Raw genomic sequence first — 21,125 nt, 5'->3', positions numbered from 1 at the left:
ACACCTCCTGACAAGGAATGGCTCACCCTTCCCTGCTTCAAGGCCAGAAGGCGCAGAATTGCTGTCACCTTACCACCAAGCTGTGGGTTGATGGCAGGGCAGAAACCTGAGAAGGCATCCAGCCTGGCCTGGTTCTCTTTGGGAGAAGACTGTTCTGCAGAGGAGGAAGGGAGAGAGCTCAGGCAATCTGAGCAGGAGACAGGCAAAACCCCCACCCCGAGATTACTAGTTATAAGGTTCTACGACATGTGCACAAAGGCAGTCATCGTCAACACTCGGGCATGGTTTTCGCAAGTTTCCTTGATTTCTGGAATTGCAAGACGTTCAAAGCACCTCAGAGATGGGCAGGGGGTAGAGGAAGAAGGCAGTCAAACGACAGGTAAAAAAGGTAAAGGACCCCATGACGGTTAAGTCCAGTCAAGGGTGACTATGGGGTTGCAGCGCTCATCTCGCTTTTCAGGCCGAGGGAGCCAGCGTTCGTCCACAGACAGATTTCCAGATCATGTGGCCAGCATGACTGAACCGCTTCTGGCGCAACAGAACACCGTGATGGAACACATAACGCATGGAAACATCGTTTACATTCCTGCCACAGCGGTACCTATTTATCTACTTGCACTGGTGTGCTTTCGAACTGCTAGGTTGGCAGGAGCTGGGGAAGAGCAACAGGAGCTTACCCCGTCGCAGGGATTTGAACCACTGACCTTCTGATCGGCAAGCCCAAGAGGCTCAGTGGTTTAGACCACTGTATACACAGCTCTTACTATTTTACTTCAACATTTACCTCCAACATTTCTCTGATGAAAATAGGGACATCCTATTCCATACTAATAATTTTATTATTTATACCCCGCCCCTCTACTCTGGGCGGCTTCCAACTTATATAAGAAGAAAATAAAACACCACAAAACTTCCCTGTGCACGGCTGCCTTCAGATGTCTTTTAAAAGTTGTGCAGTTTCTTAACTCCTTGCCTCGGGGGTCACATGTCTCCAACATTTCTCTGATGGAATGGGGACGTCCTAAAGAAAAGCGGGACATTCCGGGATCAAATCAGAAACCTGGACCGTTTCTGTAAACCCGGGGCTGCCCTCGGAAATAGGGATGCAGTGGTACCTCAGGTTACATACACTTCAGGTTACATACGCTTCAGTTTACAGACTCCGCTAACCCAGAAATAGAACCTCGGGTTAAGAACTTTGCTTCAGGATGAGAACAGAAATCGTGTGCCGGCGGTGCAGCAGCAGCGGGAGCCCCATTAGCTAAAGTGGTGCTTCAGGTTAAGAACAGTTTCAGGTTAAGAACGGACCTCCGGAACGAATTAAGTACTTAACCCGAGGTACCACTGTACTTGGAAGGCCTGTAACTTTAGCAGTTAGTGTTGTGCTGCAGCACATGGCAACACCTACGGAAACGGGCTTGGGTGAATTCAGCCGCTTGGATCCTTTTAATCAGCAGGTAGGCAATTAATCACCTCTCCAGCGGGCTTCCCTGGGGACCCTGCTCTGTGACCCTTTTCTGTCCAAACAGGTGTAAGGAAAAACGGGGGGAATGCGCTTCGTCCCACCGCATCATCAGCATGTATTTGATATGCAGCGCCGCATTCCCCTCCCCTCCCTCCGCCAAATCAGGCTCTTTTCTTTGTTGGAAGGGGACTGGGCTTGCATGACGGAGAATCCATTACCACTCGGTTCAAACAATATGAAACTAATTTTGGTACACAGGAAGAAACAAATGGGAAACAGTCGCAGGGGTAGCCCGCTCCAGCTACAGAAAGTGCTTTGTCAATGAGGCCGGCAATCAGCGTTTGTTTCGGGGCTCGTTGCGGCTCGCGGTGCCTCTCAGTAGGCCTGCACCTGCTGTTTTGCACATGATTTGAGGCAAGAGCGCAGCGCAGATTGCTTGCACAGTTGCTCGCTGCCCTGTGTCTCGTCCCAATTAACACCCCACTTCTGAGAAATAGCGCAGAATTAAGCCCTCTTCTTCACGCTTTACTCGGGTAAAGAGGGAAAGCAAGTAGAGAGTAGGGGGGAGGGGAGACCCCCCAAGCACATGGCTTCGTCAGGATGAGTGCTGCTTCATGCAGAGGCTTCCCTGTATTATGGAATCCTAAGCAATCAGAGTCCGAGGATCCAAGGAAGACTCCAGGTGTAGAGAAAAACAATGGCGCCTTCATTATACAGTACACCTTTAGGTGCCAGGCAAAGACGGTCTTTTTTAACCAGGCCTTTGGTTGATTTGATTGACATCCTATGCCCTTTTAAAATGTCTTTTTCTCGGGGTGGGGATTATTGGGTTCTGGTGGTTTTTTGATTATGCATTTTGTGGTTTCATATTTTGATTTTATTCTGTGAACCGCCCTGAGACCTCTGGGTACAGGGTGTAAAAAGGTAAAGGACCCCTGGACGGTTAAAGGTGACTATGGGGTTGCGGCGCTCATCTCGCTTTCAGGCCGTTTGTCCAAAGACAGCTTTCCAGGTCATGTGGCCAGCATGACTAAGCCGCTTCTGGCGCAACAGGACACTGTGACGGAAGCCAGAGCGCATGGAAGTGCCGTTTACCTTCCCGCCGGAGCAGTACCTATTTATCTACTTGCACTGGTGTGCTTTCAAACTGCTAGGTTGGCAGGAGCTGGGACAGAGCAACAGGAGCTCACCCCGTCGCACGGATTTGAACTGCCAACCTTCCGACCGGCAAGCCCAAGAGGTTCAGTGGTTTAGACCACAGCGCCACCCGCATCCCTGTCCCTCTGGACAAACATGACTTGACTCAGGCTCTGTGCAGCATGTAGCATAATACTGGCACCCAACAGATGTCCCACTGTAGCAATGGCTATGGTAGCAGCATGGGTGTTATCACTGCTTTAGAAACTGAAATTTATTAAGGAGGGGAGACCAAGGAAACTTGGTTCCAAACCCTCAGCGGGGAGGGGGCATGACTAAACCGCTTCTGGCACAATGGAACACCGTGATGGAAGACAGAGTGCACACAGAAATGCCATTTACCTTCCCACCACAGGTACCTATTTATTTACTTGCACTGGCATGCTTTCGAACTGCTAGGTTGGCATAAGCTGGGACAGAGCAATGGGAACTCACTCCATCACGGGGATTCAAACCGCCAACCTTCTGACTGGCAAACGCAGAGGCTCAGTGGTTTAGACCACAGCGCCACACACATTTTTTATATAGGGTGGTATATAAATTCAATAAACAACAACAACAACAACAACCCACATCAGAAGGCCACACTAGTTATGCCCAGACTTCAAAACTGAAGCCCCACAACCCCTCTCTTCTTGCTTTGTCTCTTCACACAAGCAAAGCATGAAGAGGGCTTCAGGTAGATGGTTTGACTTGAATGATGGTCAGAGGTGCTGACCATCCCTCCTTCCTTCCTTCCCTCCCTCCTCTGATGAAAAAATAACAACACAAAGTTGGAAACTCCAGTCCATTTCAGGGGCCTAATCAGGCCCGCTGGATGGTTTAATCCGGCCCCCATGGCAGTTTATTTCAAGGGGTAAAATCCTTTAAAAAACCCTCAACAATTTCAACCCTAAAAGAAGCTCAGCAATATCAATCCTAAAAAAAGGTCAAGAACTTTGGTTGGCTCTTTGGTCAGCCCCCACGGCCTTTCACTTCATCAAATCTGGCCCTCTTTGAAAAAAGTTTGGACACCACTGCTAATCAAATAGGCAAACGAGATGCGCTTGTCTACATTTTCATGCATCTCTGTGCCATGTGATGCTGATCATCTTTGAAAGAGTGTGCGCTGAAACAGTACCCAAAAGGGGTAGGGACAGAACAGGGGAATGTCACTTATGTACGTTCAAGTGATGCACACGGCGGCCCGAAATGGAACTCCTGTACAAGCGGAGATTCCCCAACAGCCCACAGGGGAGCCGCAGAAAGAATGGGGTTGGTTAAGGGAGCCATGGACTCAAATAGCTTGGAAACCTCTGAGATAGACACATGGAGCATAACCTGTGGCTATTAGTCTTGATAGCTCAATGGACCCTCCATGTACAGAGCCAATATACCATCCTCCAGAATACCGTATATGTATTCTGACAAAGAACAAGAGAAGATCATCACCTGTGTCACCTGCATATTGGCACCCAGCATCAGGCTGGCCACTCTTAGGAGCCAGTGTGGTGCAGTGGTTAAGAGCGGTAGTCTCGTAATCTGGTGAACCGGGTTCGCGTCTCCGCTCTTCCACATGCAGCTGCTGGGTGACCTTGGGCCAGTCACACTTCTCTGAAGTCTCTCAGCCTCACTCACCTCACAGAGTGTTTGTTGTGGGGGAGGAAGAGAAAGGAGAATGTTAGCCACTTTGAGACTCCTTCGGGTAGTGATAAAGCGGGATATCAAATCCAAACTCTTCTTCTTCTTCTTGGATACACCACGGCCTTATACCTGAGGTAATATGTGGTTGCCAATGCATAACTGGGAGCCTTCAAGTGTGCGCCTGATTGCACATTGGCAAGGGAAAGCAGGCTTTGGCCTCTACCACCCATAAGCCAATAGGGGCCAGAGCTGAAGCCTCCTGAATTGGTTGTGCATGGTGCTTTGACGACCCAACTTTGGGACGTCAAAGCACCAATCACCTGACATCATTGTGATGTCACATGATTGACAGTAGCCAGACCCACCACATACCACACTTGACCTGCAGATCCAAAAAGTTTCCCCATCCATGTTGTAGTGACCTGGGGAGGGTAGCTGCACTGCTCTTACCCACCACAACAGCTGCCACTGACCATATGCCTCCATAACACATCCTCAGACCTTCATCAAAGGCAGTTGCTGTTAATGTTAAGGATCAATAGGTAGGCAATCACATATTTCTTCAGCACCTTCACATTAGCCTGGGCTTCTTAAAAAATACACATAACTGAGTTAAAAATTGGGGTTGAAATCTTAAACCTACTTACCCAGGAGTAAGCCCCACTGAATTCAAAAGTATCTACTTTTGAATAAACTTTATTAAGATTGCATTATAAACTAGAAACTTCACCACGTTTACCCTTGCACTCCTTACATCTGCAACATGGCAAAACTATGTAATACTGTTCTACCTTACACATATGCTTGGCTCCTTGTTTCATCACACACACACACACACACACACACACACACACACACTGGTGGAATCTACACACATATAAAAAAACGCTGTGAAAATGCTTTTTTAAAAAACATTTTGAAAAATATATTGAATTTGCCATAGCTCACTCTCGCCATCTAGTGTCATATTTGTATATTGCAACACACTTAAAACACTTTATTTGCAGTTGATTCCACACATACAAGACTGGCATAAACATTATTTAAAGACCTGTTTTGACTGTGCATGTGTAAGACAGAGGATATTAAATTGTTTAAGCTATGATCCCTACCGGCTCCTTGGGCAGTGTCTTGGGCAGTTGTCTTGGGCAGTGTGTCTTCCAAACACTAAAGTGCATTTTTTATTTTTCTAACACCATAGACCACTCAAGCTAATAGCAAAGAAGGAAGAGGTGGCCATTTGAAAGTTTTATGGAATCACTCTTAATACCTTTCTTTGTAGCAGCAGTACAATCAGTTACAGGGAGAGAAAGAGGGTGCTTGTTCAAGTTCAATATGCACAATATTATTTCCCCTCAGACCTGCTCCTTGCTCCAAAAGTATGCATGTTTTACTAGAGACTCAAATCTCTTGCCCTTGTCTGAAGTTTGGTGTGGTATTCAAATCAGTCCCCCTTCGACCTCCATGCGGCATTTTAGTTTAAGCACAACATCTGGACCTTATAGGCAAGGCCAGGAGCTTTTCCAGAGTTCAGTGGGAAAGTCAGAGCTGTAAAGTCATTGTCAATTAACTCAATGAATTAATGGCTCAATCTGTAGGCCAAAAAAATTAAATGAAAACTCAGAGTTTGTGATCAAAACTGACATGGTAATAAACCCACTGACAGATTCATACATGCAAGAAAGCATTGCAGTAGATAGGGTTGCTGTGCCACCTGTTCACTTTTCACACAAAGGATATGGGAATTGTAGATGTTGAGCAAAACATGACCTATTATTTTATGAAATAATAACCGTATAATTGTATGACTTGTTTTATTGTCTTTGGTCTACTGAGTTTGCAATATTTTATCTTATTTTAGGGTACACCACTTCAGTAATGCTCTGCTGCAAAGCGGTGAATGAATCTGCAAACAATCAAAACAAAAATCCGACAATGGCAGGTAGAGAGCAGGTTGGCTATGGCAGGATAGCCAGAATGGTGTCCTTTAGATGTTCTGGACTACAACTCCCATCAATCCTGATAATATGCCATGCTAGCTGGAGCTGATGGGAACTGGAGACCAGCAAAATCTGGAGGGGACCAAGTCAACTATACTCCAAATAAACCCCTAATTTCCTTTTTTTTTTAAAGGATATTTATTGAAGTTTTACAAAAACATAAATTTAAAAAATCATATAAAAAGAAAGAAATACAATAAAAAAACATAGAAAAATACATAAAATAAGAAAAAGAAGAGTAAAAACAAATCCATTTTTGTAACCCTAACTCATTATCTTATTTCCTTGGCCTCCTCACACCTCCCCTTTTTGTATCCCCATTTAAATAATCAAATCAGCAAATCCTTACCCTCTTTCGTTTATCTTAACTCTATATCTTAACATATTATAACTCTATATTTTCATCCATTATCAGTTCAATTTTGCATACTCTTGTTAACTTTGTTGCTAATGCCACTTATTTTCAATCCAACATCATTTTAACCCCTAATTTCCAAGGTCAAACACTTTCTAAAAACTACTCTGGTATATGATAGTGTAAGTCAACAACAGCTGCATTTTGAGGATTTGTATCTCTTGATAGAATTCTATGACTAATTTTTATAAACAGTTCATTTATGTTTGTTGCAATTTTTTGCCCTGGTCTTTCCAGATATTCCACGGATGGGATCTGCAAAGTCTTTAGCATCTTTTTCCATGGCTTCTCTTACATCGTTAAGATTGCATTTATTCCCAGCAATAGCAGCAACTATGTTGGGATGTCCATTCTACTGGAGTTCGTTCACACAGCTCCTTAACGTTGAAAACGTTTCCTCTTTTGCGATGATGTCATAAACATAAATAGCTGCTGCAGAAGCTCAATAGTACATTGGAGCTAGAGCGTGAAATCGTCTTTACCCGGCTGTATCCCATATTAGGAATTTACGCAACCCATTCTGATACTGCGCTGTCTTTCTCATAAAAGATGCTCTAATTGTTGGATTGATGTTGGGATCAAAGCTGTCTTCTACAAAGCACTATATAGTGCTTGATATGCCCACACCAGTGTCCCTCCAGCAGGCAAACTCTGAGCTCTCTCAGAGCCATGGCTGGAGAAAAAGAGACAGCTTGCTTCTAAGGAACAAAGCCAACCATACCCTCCCCCCTGGAAAAAGGCACAAACTGAAGAGCCATTGTCGCCCTCTCCCTCGGTCAAAAGTCTTTCTCTCTCTCAAAAAGAAAAGAAAGAAAAAGAAAAAGGCATGGGAGATGACCTGACCAAAAAATCGTGTCTTTTCTCCCACCAAGTTCCTAGTTACAGGTAAAGTCTCCTCCTTTTCCACTTTGGGCTCCACAAAATGGGCACCATCTTAGAGGGTCCATTGACAATCCTATTACAGTGGTACCTCGGAAGTCGTACGGAATCTGTTCTGGAAGTCCGTTCGACTTCTGAAACGTTTGGAAACCAAGGTGTGGCTTCCGATTGGCTGCAGGAAGCTCCTGCAGCCAAACGGAAGCCGCGTCAGATGTTCAAGTTCCAAAGAACGTTCACAAACAGGAACACTCAGTTCTGGGTTTGCAGCGTTTGGGAACCAAAACGTTCGACTCGCAAGGCGTTCGGGATCCAGGATATGACTGTACTTCCCTGCACCAGATTCAAAATTATCTCAGCTAAACTGAAATGATTCAGACATTATTTTTATTTTTATTATACCCCGCCCATTTGACGGGATACCCCAGCCACTCTGGGAGGCTTCCAGCATATATAAAAACACAGTAAAACATTATTATTATTATTGTTATTGTTATTGTTGTTATTATTTTTTCTATACTGCCCTTCATCTGAGGAGCACAGGGTGGTTTACAGTATAAAAACAAACAAACAAAAATACCCACCCGGCCCAGTTTAAAAGGGTGTAGATTGTTTAATTAGGCAAAAGCTTTGGAGAAGAGGAACGTTTTTGCTTGGCACCTAAATATATGTCATAAGGGAGCCAGGAGAGCCTCCCTGGCCTAAGTTAACTCATTTTAAGATGAGGCCTATTGACGCTCCTGGCCTTTTTGCCCTTCCAACAATTTTGAGGGCTGAGCTAAGTTACTCTAGCAGCATCCTGCAGCCTAGAATCCCTGCAAACTGTAACTTCTCAAGGTTTGCAGGTCGTGGGACCAAGGACCAGAAACCCTGGGAAGTTATAATTTGACCCTTGACTCAAGCCCCTATAGGGCACATGTGTATACTATTTAGTTCAGGAGCCTGGGGAAGATGACAGAGATGGTAGGAAAAGGGGGCCAATTGGTTAGGGCACCATTTGTCCCTCTCTCTGCTGTCGCTTGGTTTGCTGAAGATGTAATGCAGATATTCCTCCATTTAGGAGCTGATTAGATGCGTGGTCAGAGAGATGAAGCTGAACCATGCCCTGATTGACGAGTGTGGCAGAACATGATGGAAAGGACAAGAAAATACTGACCTACCTTTTCCCTTTCCCAGACATGTCTGCTCTCCTCCAGAGCTAGCAGAAATTTAATAGCACCCATAAGAATCACATCAAGAGAGCCAGTGTGGTGTAGTGGTTAGGAGCGGTAGACTCGTAATCTGGTGAACCGGGTTCGCTTCCCCGCTCCTCCACATGCAGCTGCTGGGTGACCTTGGGCTAGTCACACTTCTTTGAAGTCTCTCAGCCCCACTCATCTCACAGAGTGTTTTGTTTCGTTTTTAATGAAAATCTTTTATTAAAGATTTTCTTGATTTACAAAGGTATGTGCAATGTCTCTTGTATTTTTTCCCCCACATAACAATTATTCTTTTTTACTAATCGTTTTCATTTGTTGAGGCATTAGGAAGAATAGGGGGAAAGAGGTGATGGGGGGAAATATGAGTGGGGGTGGGGTCGGGTGGTGATGTTTCTATTTTACTTAATATATGTGGGGTTTTGTGTCAGCGTTGCTTGTGCGGGTTCTCTGCTGTTCACTTGTGTTCCACAGAGTGTTTGTTGTGGGGGAGGAAGGGAAAAGGAGAATGTTAGCCGCTTTGAGACTCCTTCGGGTAGTGATAAAGCGGGATATCAAATCCAAACTCTTCTTCTCCATCATCATCAAAGCTCCATCTAATGCAGCAGATGTAAGAAACAAAGTCTTACGGCACCTTAAGTCTAACGATTTTATTGCAAAAGAATCTATCTTTAAGGTGCCTCAAGACTCTCTGCAGGGGGGTTGTTGTTGTCGCCCCCCCCACACCCTGTAACACAGACAGTTACCCCTCTGGAAACTGTAAATGTAAATTATTAAGAATAAAAATGGGCATAACAGCCACCCCCTAGTCCCAAGAGACATGATATCAAACAGGTCCAACCTCAGGAGATTGTGGAGTCTCCTTTCTTGGAGGTTTGAGATTCCTGCATTGCAGGAACTCGGTCTTTATGACCCTTTGGGTCCCTTCCAACTCTACAATTCCAAGATTCTATAAATTCCCAGACTAGACGATTTTATTAAACAATAGTCAAGATTGGTAAGCAATATTGCCAGGTTACTCAAGTGCATGCTTCTTTTGGTTCAGTTGCGTTTTTGAAAGCCAGTTTTAAATGAATTCCCTCAGCCATTCCTGAAGTTTACATATTTACCATAGGTAAATTTTTATCTGTTTCTTATATTTTTTGCGGGGTGGGGGTGGGGAGTTAAAACCATTAGCAGATGAAAGAGAGAAGTTACCATTAAGTGTTCTCAGCAACTGCCAGCTTTTAATTCTGCACCTGTTAATCCACTCGAGAACAGCATATAAAATACTATTTAACATTTTTATAGCACTTTTCATCTTCAAAGAACTTTGCAAATGCAAACTAATTAACCTGCCAAAGAAGTAAGTATTACCTCTCTTTTGTGGCTGCAGGTTAAATTGTTTTATCTGCTAACACCCAGTATGCATTTCAAGATCAGAGGCTGGTGGTTTCTGGTCCTTGATCCCATGCTCATGAATTTCACACACACCCCAGTTGGGGACGAATATCCCAGTTCCAAGAACTAGGGATTTATAGCCCACTCCTATACAGGGTTAAGCATGCTTAAGCCCACTGACTTAACTAGCATTAAATGCACTAAACACCCCCTGTGAACAGACATCTAGCAATCCCTGTTATTGTGTGTGAGGGCATCTCATTGAGGTTCCCAAATAGTAGCTCTTCATCTTACTAACCACTTCTGAAACGGGTAAATTAAAAACCGAAGCAGCTTGCTAAGCAGCAAATAGCCCGGATAGCTCAGTTGGTTAGAGTATGGTGCTGATAACGCCAAGGTTGCAGGTTCAATCCCACCATGGTGCATATTCCTGCATTGCAAGGGGTTGGACTAGATGATTCTCAGGGTTTTTTTCCAACTCTACAATTGTATGATTATATGAAATAAGGCTTGCAATTTGCAGAGAGTGGTTGAGGGGGGGGGGGAAGAGAACAAGAAGGGATGGAAATATTATTATTAATATATTATTTATAGCCTGCCCATCTGGCTAGGTTTCCCCAGCCACTCTGGGCGGCTTCCAACAAAATATTAAAATACAATGGTCTATTAAACATTAAAAGCTTTCCTAAACAGGGCTGCCTTCAGATGTCTTCTAAAAGTCTGGTAGTTGTTTTTCTCTTTGACATCTGGTGGGAGGGCGTTCCACGGGGCAGGTGCCACTACCGAGAAGGCCCTCTGACTGGTTCCCTGTAACTTGGCTTCTCGCAGCGAGGGAACTGCCAGAAGGCCCTCGGCACTGGACCTTAGTGTCTGGGCAGAACAATGGGGGTGGAGACACTCCTTCAGGTATACTGGACCAGCACCAACACTTTGAATTGTGCTGGGAAATGTACTGGGAGCCAATGTAGGTCTTTCAAGACTGGTGTTTAGTTGTAGTTTCTGGGTCACCTTCAAAGGTAGCCCACCTAGAGCACATTGCAGTAGTCCAATCGGGAGATAACCAGAGTATGCACCATTCTGGCGAGACAGTCTGCGGGCAGGTGGGGTTTCAGCCTGCATACCAGATGAAGCTGGTAAACAGCTGCCTTGGACACAGAATTGACCTGCGCCTCCATGGACAGCTGTGAGTCCAAAATGACTCCCAGGCTGCACACCTCAAGAAGCCCTGATGAGCATATCTAGTTCCCTATGAGGCCCTCTGAATCATGGTCATAGAGGGAATCTAGATGACATCTAATCCAAACCATTATTAATCCAACCCAGATCCAATCAGCAGAATAATGCACAAATTTTACTGAAGTGGATGCAGCTCCCATACATTTCAGTGGGGCCGATTCAGGAGAATTGAATAGTGACTTGCCACTCAATATCTATAGTATACCAACTTCAACATATTAACATATGACATGCTATAAATACAGAGTACAGTTAAGCATGGCACACTATGTAGGATAAACATAATTTTTTAAAACAATCCCAAAACGTAAGCATAAAGTTACTATATGAAAAAGGAAATGTTGAGAAGGATACAGCATTTATTGATTTATAGTTGTTAGAAGCCTCCTGAACAAGTCATCTAGGCCATTGGATGACTCTGTTTTAAAAACATAACAATTATACAGTGAAATCCACAATAAGTCTTAAAAAGCCAAACCAGCATACAGCCCAAACAGACAGATCAACACAATAAAATACAAATGGTCCAGGGTTAAGAGATAAGATTTTAAAGCAAACAAAATTCACTCAAACTGCTGGAATGAGATGTATTATCTTAACGTTGGTGTCAATTTTTATCGGAGTTAAAAATAAATAAAAATGGTGCTAAACACGAGCTACGTTTTCCTTAGCCACTATTATCAGGTCATCTTTAAACAGCATCTGCATCTTTAATGGCTTGTATTCGTTCAAATTAAGAGAGTCTTTCTACCTGAAATAAATGATCAATAACTGAAAAAAGGATTTCGTCGGGGTGATGTGTAATTGCTTCAGCTCACAATGCTGTGTACGTAACAAGCACAAAGAGAACGCACAAAGGGAATGCTTGAACACAGTTTTCTTTCAACTCCCTTGGGAATCCCAGCACTATAAGTCTTGAATTCCTTAACACAAGGGATCATGTTCATCACTTACAACAGGGCATCTGGGCCTAGGTCCAGGTAGTCTGCTTGTCTAACTCTGATGAAATATCGGCGCCACCAGGTAACAGTAGTGGTCAGAAAACCTGCCAGAAGCTTGTAACTGAAGACTAAAAAATGAAATTAGCAGACTGCCTTAACGAAAGGACTTCTTTCTGCAGCATGCAATAACTGCAAGATACAGACCACGTAGACCAAAGGCAAATCGTTCCACACGTTCACATACGGTAATGTAATAGTTGGGATTATTAAAAGCTCACAACATATACAATGGTACTTGATTTTTTTAATAAAAACAACAACAGGACATTCTGGGACAGTTAGAAAAGTAGCTATTTCGGGATCCCATGAAGTAGAACCAATGAAAAAAAGGACCCATAATTATATAGCCTATTTGGTGAGGTTGGCTGATTACTGTTATACCTTATCTGCATACAATGGGCTGTATCTAACAAAGTGGGACTTCCTATCCCTGGACACAAACCATTCCCCCCCCCCAAAAAAAAACCTGATTTGGGGTGGTTGGGGAGAAAGGACATCCCATCTCAGTCCACCCAGCTCCCTTAAAAGGGCTAGCAACCACTTTTACTTAGCCAGGCTAAGAGATGATGTGTGGTAAGATACCGCAAGTTTAACCAAACTTATTTAACCAAACATCTGAATATATTAACATCAGATAACAACACAATATTAAAACAAACAAGGGAAAAAATAATCTAGCCTTTAAAGCTGCCCAAACTGCAGAGAACAGGCAAATAATTTATATTATGTGCTACAGATGGTTTCTTTTTGGCTGTAATATTGAGTCTGGATTACGCAGTCCCTTTCTATATGTGTCTGGCAGATCTTAAGCTTCAGGCAACCTATAATCCAACTCCAGCTGAACAGCCCAAGCACAGGACTCGGTTAAGCATTTAGAAGCCTTTGCCTGTGAAATGCCCACCAAATCAGTGTTAGAAACTCAGATATATAAGGTAAAGGTAAAGGGATCCCTGACACAAATTCATATTTATGTTGTTGATGCTATGGTCTGGACTGGAATATCATTTCTCTCTCCCCCCACCCTTCCACTTTCCAGTCAGATAAACTGGGAATCCCAACCTGGTGCACATTCCTATACCTGCCTAAAAGGTAAAGGGACCCCTGACCATTAGGTCCAGTCGCGGACGACTCTGGGGTTGCGGCGCTCATCTCGCTTTACTGGCCGAGGGAGCCGGCGTACAACTTCCAGGTCATGTGGCCAGCATGACGAAGCCACTTCTGGCGAACCAGAGCAGCGCACGGAAATGCCGTTTACCTTCCCGCTGGAGCGGTACCTATTTATCTACTTGCACTTTGACATGCTTTCGAACTGCTAGGTTGGCAGGAGCAGGGACCGAGCAACGGGAGCTCACCCTGTCGTGGGGATTCGAACTGCCGACCTTCTGATCGGCAAGTCCTAGGCTCTGTGGTTTAACCCACAGCGTCACCCGCGTCCCACCTGCGTCAGATATATAAGCTAGGCACCAAATGGCTCCTTAAACGAGGGTTGCAGTCGCCTAGTTGCCATTTTTGGGCCAGAAGGCTCAAAAGTCGTATTTTTCAATCTGACTTTTTGGTTCCTGAAATTCATTCCTATTGCACGGGTAAAATATAATGGGTAGAATTCTACAGGATGTGTTGCTAGTGTGTGAAAACAATCAAGATCCAAGGATCTCCAGGCATGCACCTCCAGATGGTAGATGAAGCGTAGCTGGGTTCCCACAAGGCAGGACACAGTGATAACAGCAAGACCCTTTATTGAATTAACAGAACTGGACAACAGGGGCAAAGCAACTGCTTATATACATTTCGGAAGGCCTGGGCCCCTCCCACTCCCAACGTCATTGGCTGTCTAAACTTCCAAGCTGCGAATCATGACTCAGAGTTTAAGGGCCAATGGCAGAGTCCCAAATCCTGAAATGTTCTGTGATTGGATATCATGTATTGAATGAGAACGCAGGGTCTCAGAATCCTTAGTCCAGACTCAAGCTCAGGCAAACACAGACCACTGAACACATAACAGTGGAGATGACAGGCACCATCTTGGAACCCAGACACCTTTACTTGGTCGCAACTGGCCGATAGCCAGATGCAAAATGTGCCTGATGCTTGGTGAATTTCAAACACTGTGCCTAATCTGCTTTAGAATGATGAGCAAGGCTGAGACAATGGTCCACCCTGACTGTACCGTGACGGCTGCCCACTCAGGAAGAAAGTAAGACAGGAAGGGTTAAAGGTAAAGGTAAAGGGACCCTTGACCATTAGGTCCAGTCGTGGCCGACTCTGGGGTTGTGGCGCTCATCTCGCTTTATTAACCAAGGGAGCCGGAGTACAGCTTCCGGGTCACGTGGCCAGCATGACTAAGCCGCTTCTGGTGAACCAGAGCAGCACACGGAAATGCTGTGTACCTTCCCGCCGGAGTGGTACCTATTTATCTACGTGCTTTCAAACTGCTAGGTTGGCAAGAGCAGGGACCGAGCAACGGGAGCTCACCCCTTTGTGGGGATTCGAGCCGCCAACCTTCTGATCACCAAGTCCTAGGCTCTGTGGTTAACCCACAGCGCCACCCACATCTGCTGCCCACTCAGGAAGAAAGGAAGACAGGAAGGGTTAGGATGTAACAAAAGTTCAGATTAAAAATCATCTAAAATTCCCAACTTTTTACCCTTTCCACCCAAACACTTCCTGTCATAGGATATAATAAAAATGTTTGGGGAAAACCATAAGGCCTGCGAATCAGCAGCCATTTAAAAAAATACAGCGCTGGCTGAATACAGATTTGAATTAATTATTTTTTTCACAGTCAAGATGTAATAATAAGGTTCCATTTTCAGCTATTATTTCAGGGCCCAGAATAAAGTAGAGCCGTCCTTTGATCAGCACATCCATTAGCCAAAGACTTCAACTATGATCAGTGTCTACGATTCTGTCTGAAGGCTTGGACCTTTAGCTTTCATGTTTGCTATTAAACCACAGTAATGATACCAGAGGACGGTCAAAGGGACTAGGAACATCACAACAGATTCTGCGCTGAGGAGAAAGCATCTTAACACTAGGCCCATGGCAACTATGCAGGAGTTTGAGCCCACATTGCTGATTTCAGTGGGCCTCTTCCCCCCCCCCCCCGCAAGTACGTGTACTTTCATTACCTTCTGCATCACTCTTAAACACATTTACTTATGTGAATGTATTGAGGGCTGCAGTCTTAATACTGATTGCAATCAATTTAGGATCAAGCAGTGTATCTGTTTCCTCACGTCTCTTTTCTAAAGTATCAGTACGTTCCATTTCCATATTGGAGCATGGACAATTATGCCATTTTGAAGAGGGCAAATTTATTCTTTGGCAACAAGAATTCCTGCAAATCAGACACTATTATTGTATTCATTTGCAAATGCATAAAGGCTCCAATCCTATATACACTTACACAGAAGTAGGTGCCACTGAATTCAGCAGGACTTGCTTCTGAGTTAGACACGCACACTATTGTTTTGTCTGTGCTTAATAATTGGAACCAAACTTATGACAGCACAATCCTATCTCTGAGTTACACCTGCTGGGGAAGAAGGGAAATGACACTGCGACAACAACACAAACACCCTGCTCTGGCAAAGCTCACCAGGATAGTGAATCTACACTAGTCTAGTGATTCCCTTGCACTAGCAGAGTCTAGCACCAGCAAGAGAAGTGGAAAATAGTGAGGCATGGCAAATGAGAAGTGTAGTTCAGAGCCTATCCTCCCTCACAGCTCATACACATTTATACCCACAGTGTAACACTGCCCTAATAAAGCTAAAACACTCTCCTTTTAAAAGTCCACAGAGAGCCTCACTGTTCCCCAGCCTTTGCCTCCAAAGCCACAGATGGTAGGAAAACAATCACAGCACACTGATAGCTATGCAAGATGCAGCAATTGCAAGATTTCATATATCAAGCTGTGCTTTGATGCAGGCTGTGTTACTCCACCCCAGTGTCTTTAGCACTATGAGCATACAAGTATAGACTGCTGATGGAGAAACTTCGCACAAAAGAGGAATCTTTCACAAACAACAAGCATCCAACAGCCAAAAAAAGAAATAAAGCACAGATGAATAATGTATCTCTTCCCAGAACCCTGACAGAGGGCACAACATTGGGAACATTTTCTGTATGGGATCGTTGTTTTTCATTGGCTCCCAGTACGTTTCCGAGCACAATTCAAAGTGTTGGTGCTGACCTTTAAAGCCCTAAACGGCCTCAGTCCTGTATACCTGAAGGAGTGTCTCTACCCCCATCATCCAGCCCGGACACTGAGGTCCAGCGCCGAGAGCCTTCTGGAGGTTCCCTCACTGCGAGAAGCCAAGTTACAGGGAACCAGGCAGAGGGCCTTCTCAATAGTGGTGCCTGCCCTGTGGAACGCCCTCCCAGCAGATGTCAAGGCAATAGTTGTTTATTATTTTACTTTTAAAAGACAACTGAAGGCGGCCCTGTTTCGGGAAGTTTTTAATGTCTGATGCTGTATTGTTTTTAATATTCGGTTGGAAGCCGCCCAGAGTGGCTGGGGAAACCCAGCAAGATGGGCGGGGTATAAATAATAAATTATTATTATGTATCTACATACAATACAGGCCCAGTTTTACAAAAGCAACTGCCAAGCACGTACAGGCTCCCGGCACAGAGAAGCACTCAGGAATGTTACGATATGGGACACTTTCCCCTTCCTAGTGGCAGGAATTGTAGAAAGTGCTATCCAGTAAAAAAGAAAAAAGAAAAGTAATGCAGAAAGTCTCACTCAGAATAAGGTTCTGCTTGATATTCTAATATAACAAGGCCCCCTACAAACTGTATAAATCCATGCACGCACTCTTCTTAAAAATATAACCTAGAAATGCATACTGAGTGCAACTACATGACTTTTAACTACTTTTTTTTGCAGTAAATCAAAATTTAAACAACCTTCCCCTCCATTTCCCTTTTTGAGCCACAGAAGACATCACCCTGCACTAGTATGAACACAGAGGCAAGAAGAAATTGACTGAATAAGTGACTTCTTCTCATAAACATGATTATTTTCTTATAGGTCAACATCCTGAGCCTTCGTGTTCAAGAAGTCACAAATGAGAAGAAAAAAATTATAGCCTTCCTATTTGTTTTTGGACTTCAAATATAAAATGAAGCGTTTATCCAGGAACTGAATATTTCTGAAGATTGAGAGCCACTTACACGAAGATGTGAAGAGTGCCTGCTTCGTAATGATTTAGCTTTTCAAAATCAGTAAATCAGTGCACATAAGGATACTGCAGTCTCTCGTGCCCCTTTAAGATGGTTTTCAAAGGGCATTATCCTGATTTTTTGTTATTAGCAATGGGAGTGTCACCCTGATGCAATTATTGCTAATACTTGAGAGCTGTTCCAATGCATAATTAGAACATTTACAATCTACTACAATAGCATAATCAATCATGCCAGTGTAGACTATAACAGTGCCTTAGACCAGCCTTCCCCAAGCTGGTGCCCTCTGGATGTTTACTTGTTTTATTATTTTATTTACAGCTATTATTGATTATTAATATTCTCCAAGGAGCTCAAAGTGGCATACAAGCTTCTCCCCCTCTCCATTTTAGTCTCACAACAGCCTTGTGAGGTAGGTTAAGCTGAGAGATAGTGACTGGCCCAAAGTGACCCCATGGGCTCCATGTGGCTGGGAATCCTCAGGTCCTAGTCCACCTACAACTCCCATCAGCTTCACCCAGCATGGCCGATGATAAGGGATGATGGGAGGTGTAATCCAACAGATTTGGAGGGCATCCAGTTGGGGAAGGCCAGCCTAGAACGATAACCACCATTTTGCACCATTATTTAAGGGGAGGGAGTTAGTTCAGCAAAGGCCTTCTCCTTTCGGCCTTCCAAATTGTCCCTGAAGCTAGGGCTCCGATCCAGAGACTTAGATATGCTAGTAAAGCTCTTCTGCAAACAATGGGGGGCGGGGGAGCTAGTTGCAACTGACCGAAAAATCCAAGCCCACCCCTTGCTCCAGGTTGGATTGAGTAGAGGTGTCCCTTTGCTCAGCTTTGCAGGAGGAATCAGACTCTCACTGGTTACTACTAATGGAGAAGCACAAGCATCTCTGTCAGAATCAATCTCCTACTTCCACCTTCCAAACAGACAGGTGGTAGTGCTCTGGCAATATCCCTGCCAGCAGAAAGTCCTGAAATGGGACATTCTGAGAACGGAGAAGAGGTGGTGTTGAGCTGGCCCAAGATCCTCTGGCATCAGGCCTGATCCAGGCCCAGTGGTTGCAGCAGCCTGGAGTTGGTGCAGAGATCTGGCCAGGTCCTTCTTTCCCATGCCTTCTGCCATAGCCACCGTGAAAGGCTGGACTACAGATGCAGAAATGGCATCACTGTCAGGGGTGAGGGTTTGAATTGCACCCAAGTCTTCAATCCTATGCACACTTACCTGAGAATAAGTTTGATTTAACTTTCTTCCATGTAAGCATGCATATAATTGTGTGGTAGCTTAAGTCCTGTTGATTTCAAAGAAATGTAGGAGTAGCTTTGTATGGACTGGGGCCATGGTATTTAAAATTTACTGCACAATATGGCAGAACATTTAAGAATTGCCCCTCATTTCAAAGGAATTATAGCTTAGGAACTACTAGTAACGGCTGCTTGCTTTTGGATTTTTAAGGTGCTTTTCAATATTTCTACTTCCACAAAGAGCCATTTGAATAAATTTCTTGTCATTATTTCTTTCTAAATTAGTTTTCATTACTCTGCCAGTGCAGTGCTCACAGTTTTTCAAGCTCCTTCTGCTCCCCCCCCCAAAAAAAACCTGTTCACAATGTTAATACATAACTTGCCTGACTTACACAAAATGCTATTCCTGGCCTGCTAAAATCACAAATGATATATTTATCCAAATCTTATCTGCTTACTTTAAAGATGCATCTAATCTTGTTATTTCTCCAGTGTAATAAAGTGAAATATAAGCCATGGGGAGACTGTTTGCCCTAATCACACTAGACAAGCTGAAAAAGGCCTGGTTATGTCACTTCTTCTTAGAAATCATATTGGGAGCTGTCCACTTTAAGCAGTAATTTGACAACTTGTCAAAGGCTATTTATGCACATCTTTGGTTTCTAATTTCGATAGACTCAAGCACCAGCCACCAACAGGCTAACCACATCTATATTTGTACAAGAACCCCAAGCAGGGACCATAGTTGAGTGATAAGCACAATCCATACCACCTTCAGCACCTCAGGCTGCCAGGCTCAAGCAAGCACTGCATTAGGTAAGATGAACCAACCATCTGAGTACGGGAGCCTCATATATTCAGTTTATATGATGGTACGCTAAATATGCTAAATCACACCATCATTCCCTAGGAAGATTCCCTGCTTTGAAACAGGGCACTAAACCTACAGAGAAGAGGTCATAATTCATATTTGTGTTGTTGATAGTCTGGACTGGAATATCATTTCTCTTTCCCCCCACCCTTCCACTTTCCAGTCAGATAAACTGGGAAACCCAACCTGGGGCTTCACAGCACTATACCTGCCTAAAAGGTAAAGGGACCCCTGACCATTAGGTCCAGTCGTGGCCGACTCTGGGGTTGTGGCGCTCATCTTGCTTTATTGGCCGAGGGAACCGGCGTACAGCTTCCGGGTCATGTGGCCAGCATGAGTAAGCCGCTTCTGGCAAACCAGAGCAGCGCACGGAAACACCATTTACCTTCCCGCCAGAGCGGTACCTATTTATCTACTTGCACTAGCGTGCTTTCGAACTGCTAGGTTGGCAAGAGCAGGGACTGAGCAACGGGAGCTCACCCCGTCGCGGGGATTCGAACCGCCAACCTGCTTGGCAGGGGGTTGGACTCGATGGCCCTTGTGGTCTCTTCCAACTCTATGATTCTATGATTCTAACCTTCTGATCGGCAAGTCCTAGGCTCTGTGGTTTAACCCACAGCGCCACCCACGTCCCTTTTAATGGTAACAGTAGCGGCGCTCGCTTCCAGGCAAACTGGTACAGCGTTGCAGCCCAATACTTTTTTGAACCCGCGATGCAAAACGGCCAAGTGCCCCCTCACTTGACAGAGAAGGGAGGAGACAACATACATGTATTTATTTATGGTGCACTTCAGAACGAAAGGCGGCTTTCTTCGGCATCTTTCCCCTACCAGGGGTGCGCACGAGGGAGAGAAGCGCGCGCAGTTCCTCTTCCCCTCAGTAGTATAGCCCGCAATTCCTCTCCCGCGCTTTCCCCCACACGCGGGGACACCCCCTTCAGGAACACCACAAGCGCGCAGAATTCACCTACCCCTGAACAGCCGCGGAAGCATGTCAACAAGGCTCCTGGGCGCCGCCATTTTGGACGGACGTCTTGGGTCACGTGGGCGCGGAGAGCAAAGATTCCCCCCCCTGCTCCCCTCCCCTTCGCTTTTAAAGGTCAGGCGTCGACCTGGCCAGGAGGGTCCAAGGCGCGCGCGCGGGCGGAGGTGGAACCCTCGGAACCTCCTCTGCGGGGCGCATGCGCACCTCTGGTCCTGTAGCTCGGCGGCAAAGGCAGGTCGCAGGTAAGGTTCGGCAAAGGTGTAGCGTTGCCACCTGTCCTGTATAACAATGTCCCGTGTTTCAATGCAACCTCCTGCAGTTTTGTCCTTTATTTCAGCCCCCCCCCGCCTAATCCTCTCCAAATGAATTAGAGATCTTCTCCAAATGCATCCTGCGTTCATGGGCATAGCCAAGATGGGGGGCGGGGGGCAGATCCCCCCCCCA

At 44.9% G+C, this 21,125-nt stretch overlaps 1 protein-coding gene and 1 pseudogene across 6 annotated transcripts in view; both read right to left on the bottom strand.

The window, feature by feature from the left end:
- The window catches only part of METAP1D (methionyl aminopeptidase type 1D, mitochondrial), a 100,418-nt gene extending 79,497 nt beyond the window's left edge, over positions 1 to 20,921 (bottom strand). For all 5 annotated transcript variants that reach the window (XM_083572170.1, XM_083572171.1, XM_083572173.1 and 2 more), the window contains exon 1: positions 20,668 to 20,921. In XM_083572170.1, the coding sequence (XP_083428296.1) occupies positions 20,668 to 20,716 (49 nt within the window). In that variant the 5' untranslated portion in view covers positions 20,717 to 20,921. The remainder of the gene's footprint in view (positions 1 to 20,667) is intronic.
- Positions 6,802 to 8,024, bottom strand: LOC310744677 (ras-related protein Rab-22A-like; annotated as a pseudogene). The gene has a single exon. The product of its transcript is annotated as a ras-related protein Rab-22A-like (transcript).
- Positions 20,922 to 21,125: the final 204 nt, after the last annotated feature.

The sequence above is a fragment of the Podarcis filfolensis genome, assembly GCF_964270895.1.
Source record: "Podarcis filfolensis genome assembly, chromosome: 1".
Lineage (NCBI taxonomy): Eukaryota > Metazoa > Chordata > Lepidosauria > Squamata > Lacertidae > Podarcis > Podarcis filfolensis.
Note: the sequence above shows the minus strand (reverse complement) of the source record. Positions and strands in the feature narration are given on the sequence as shown.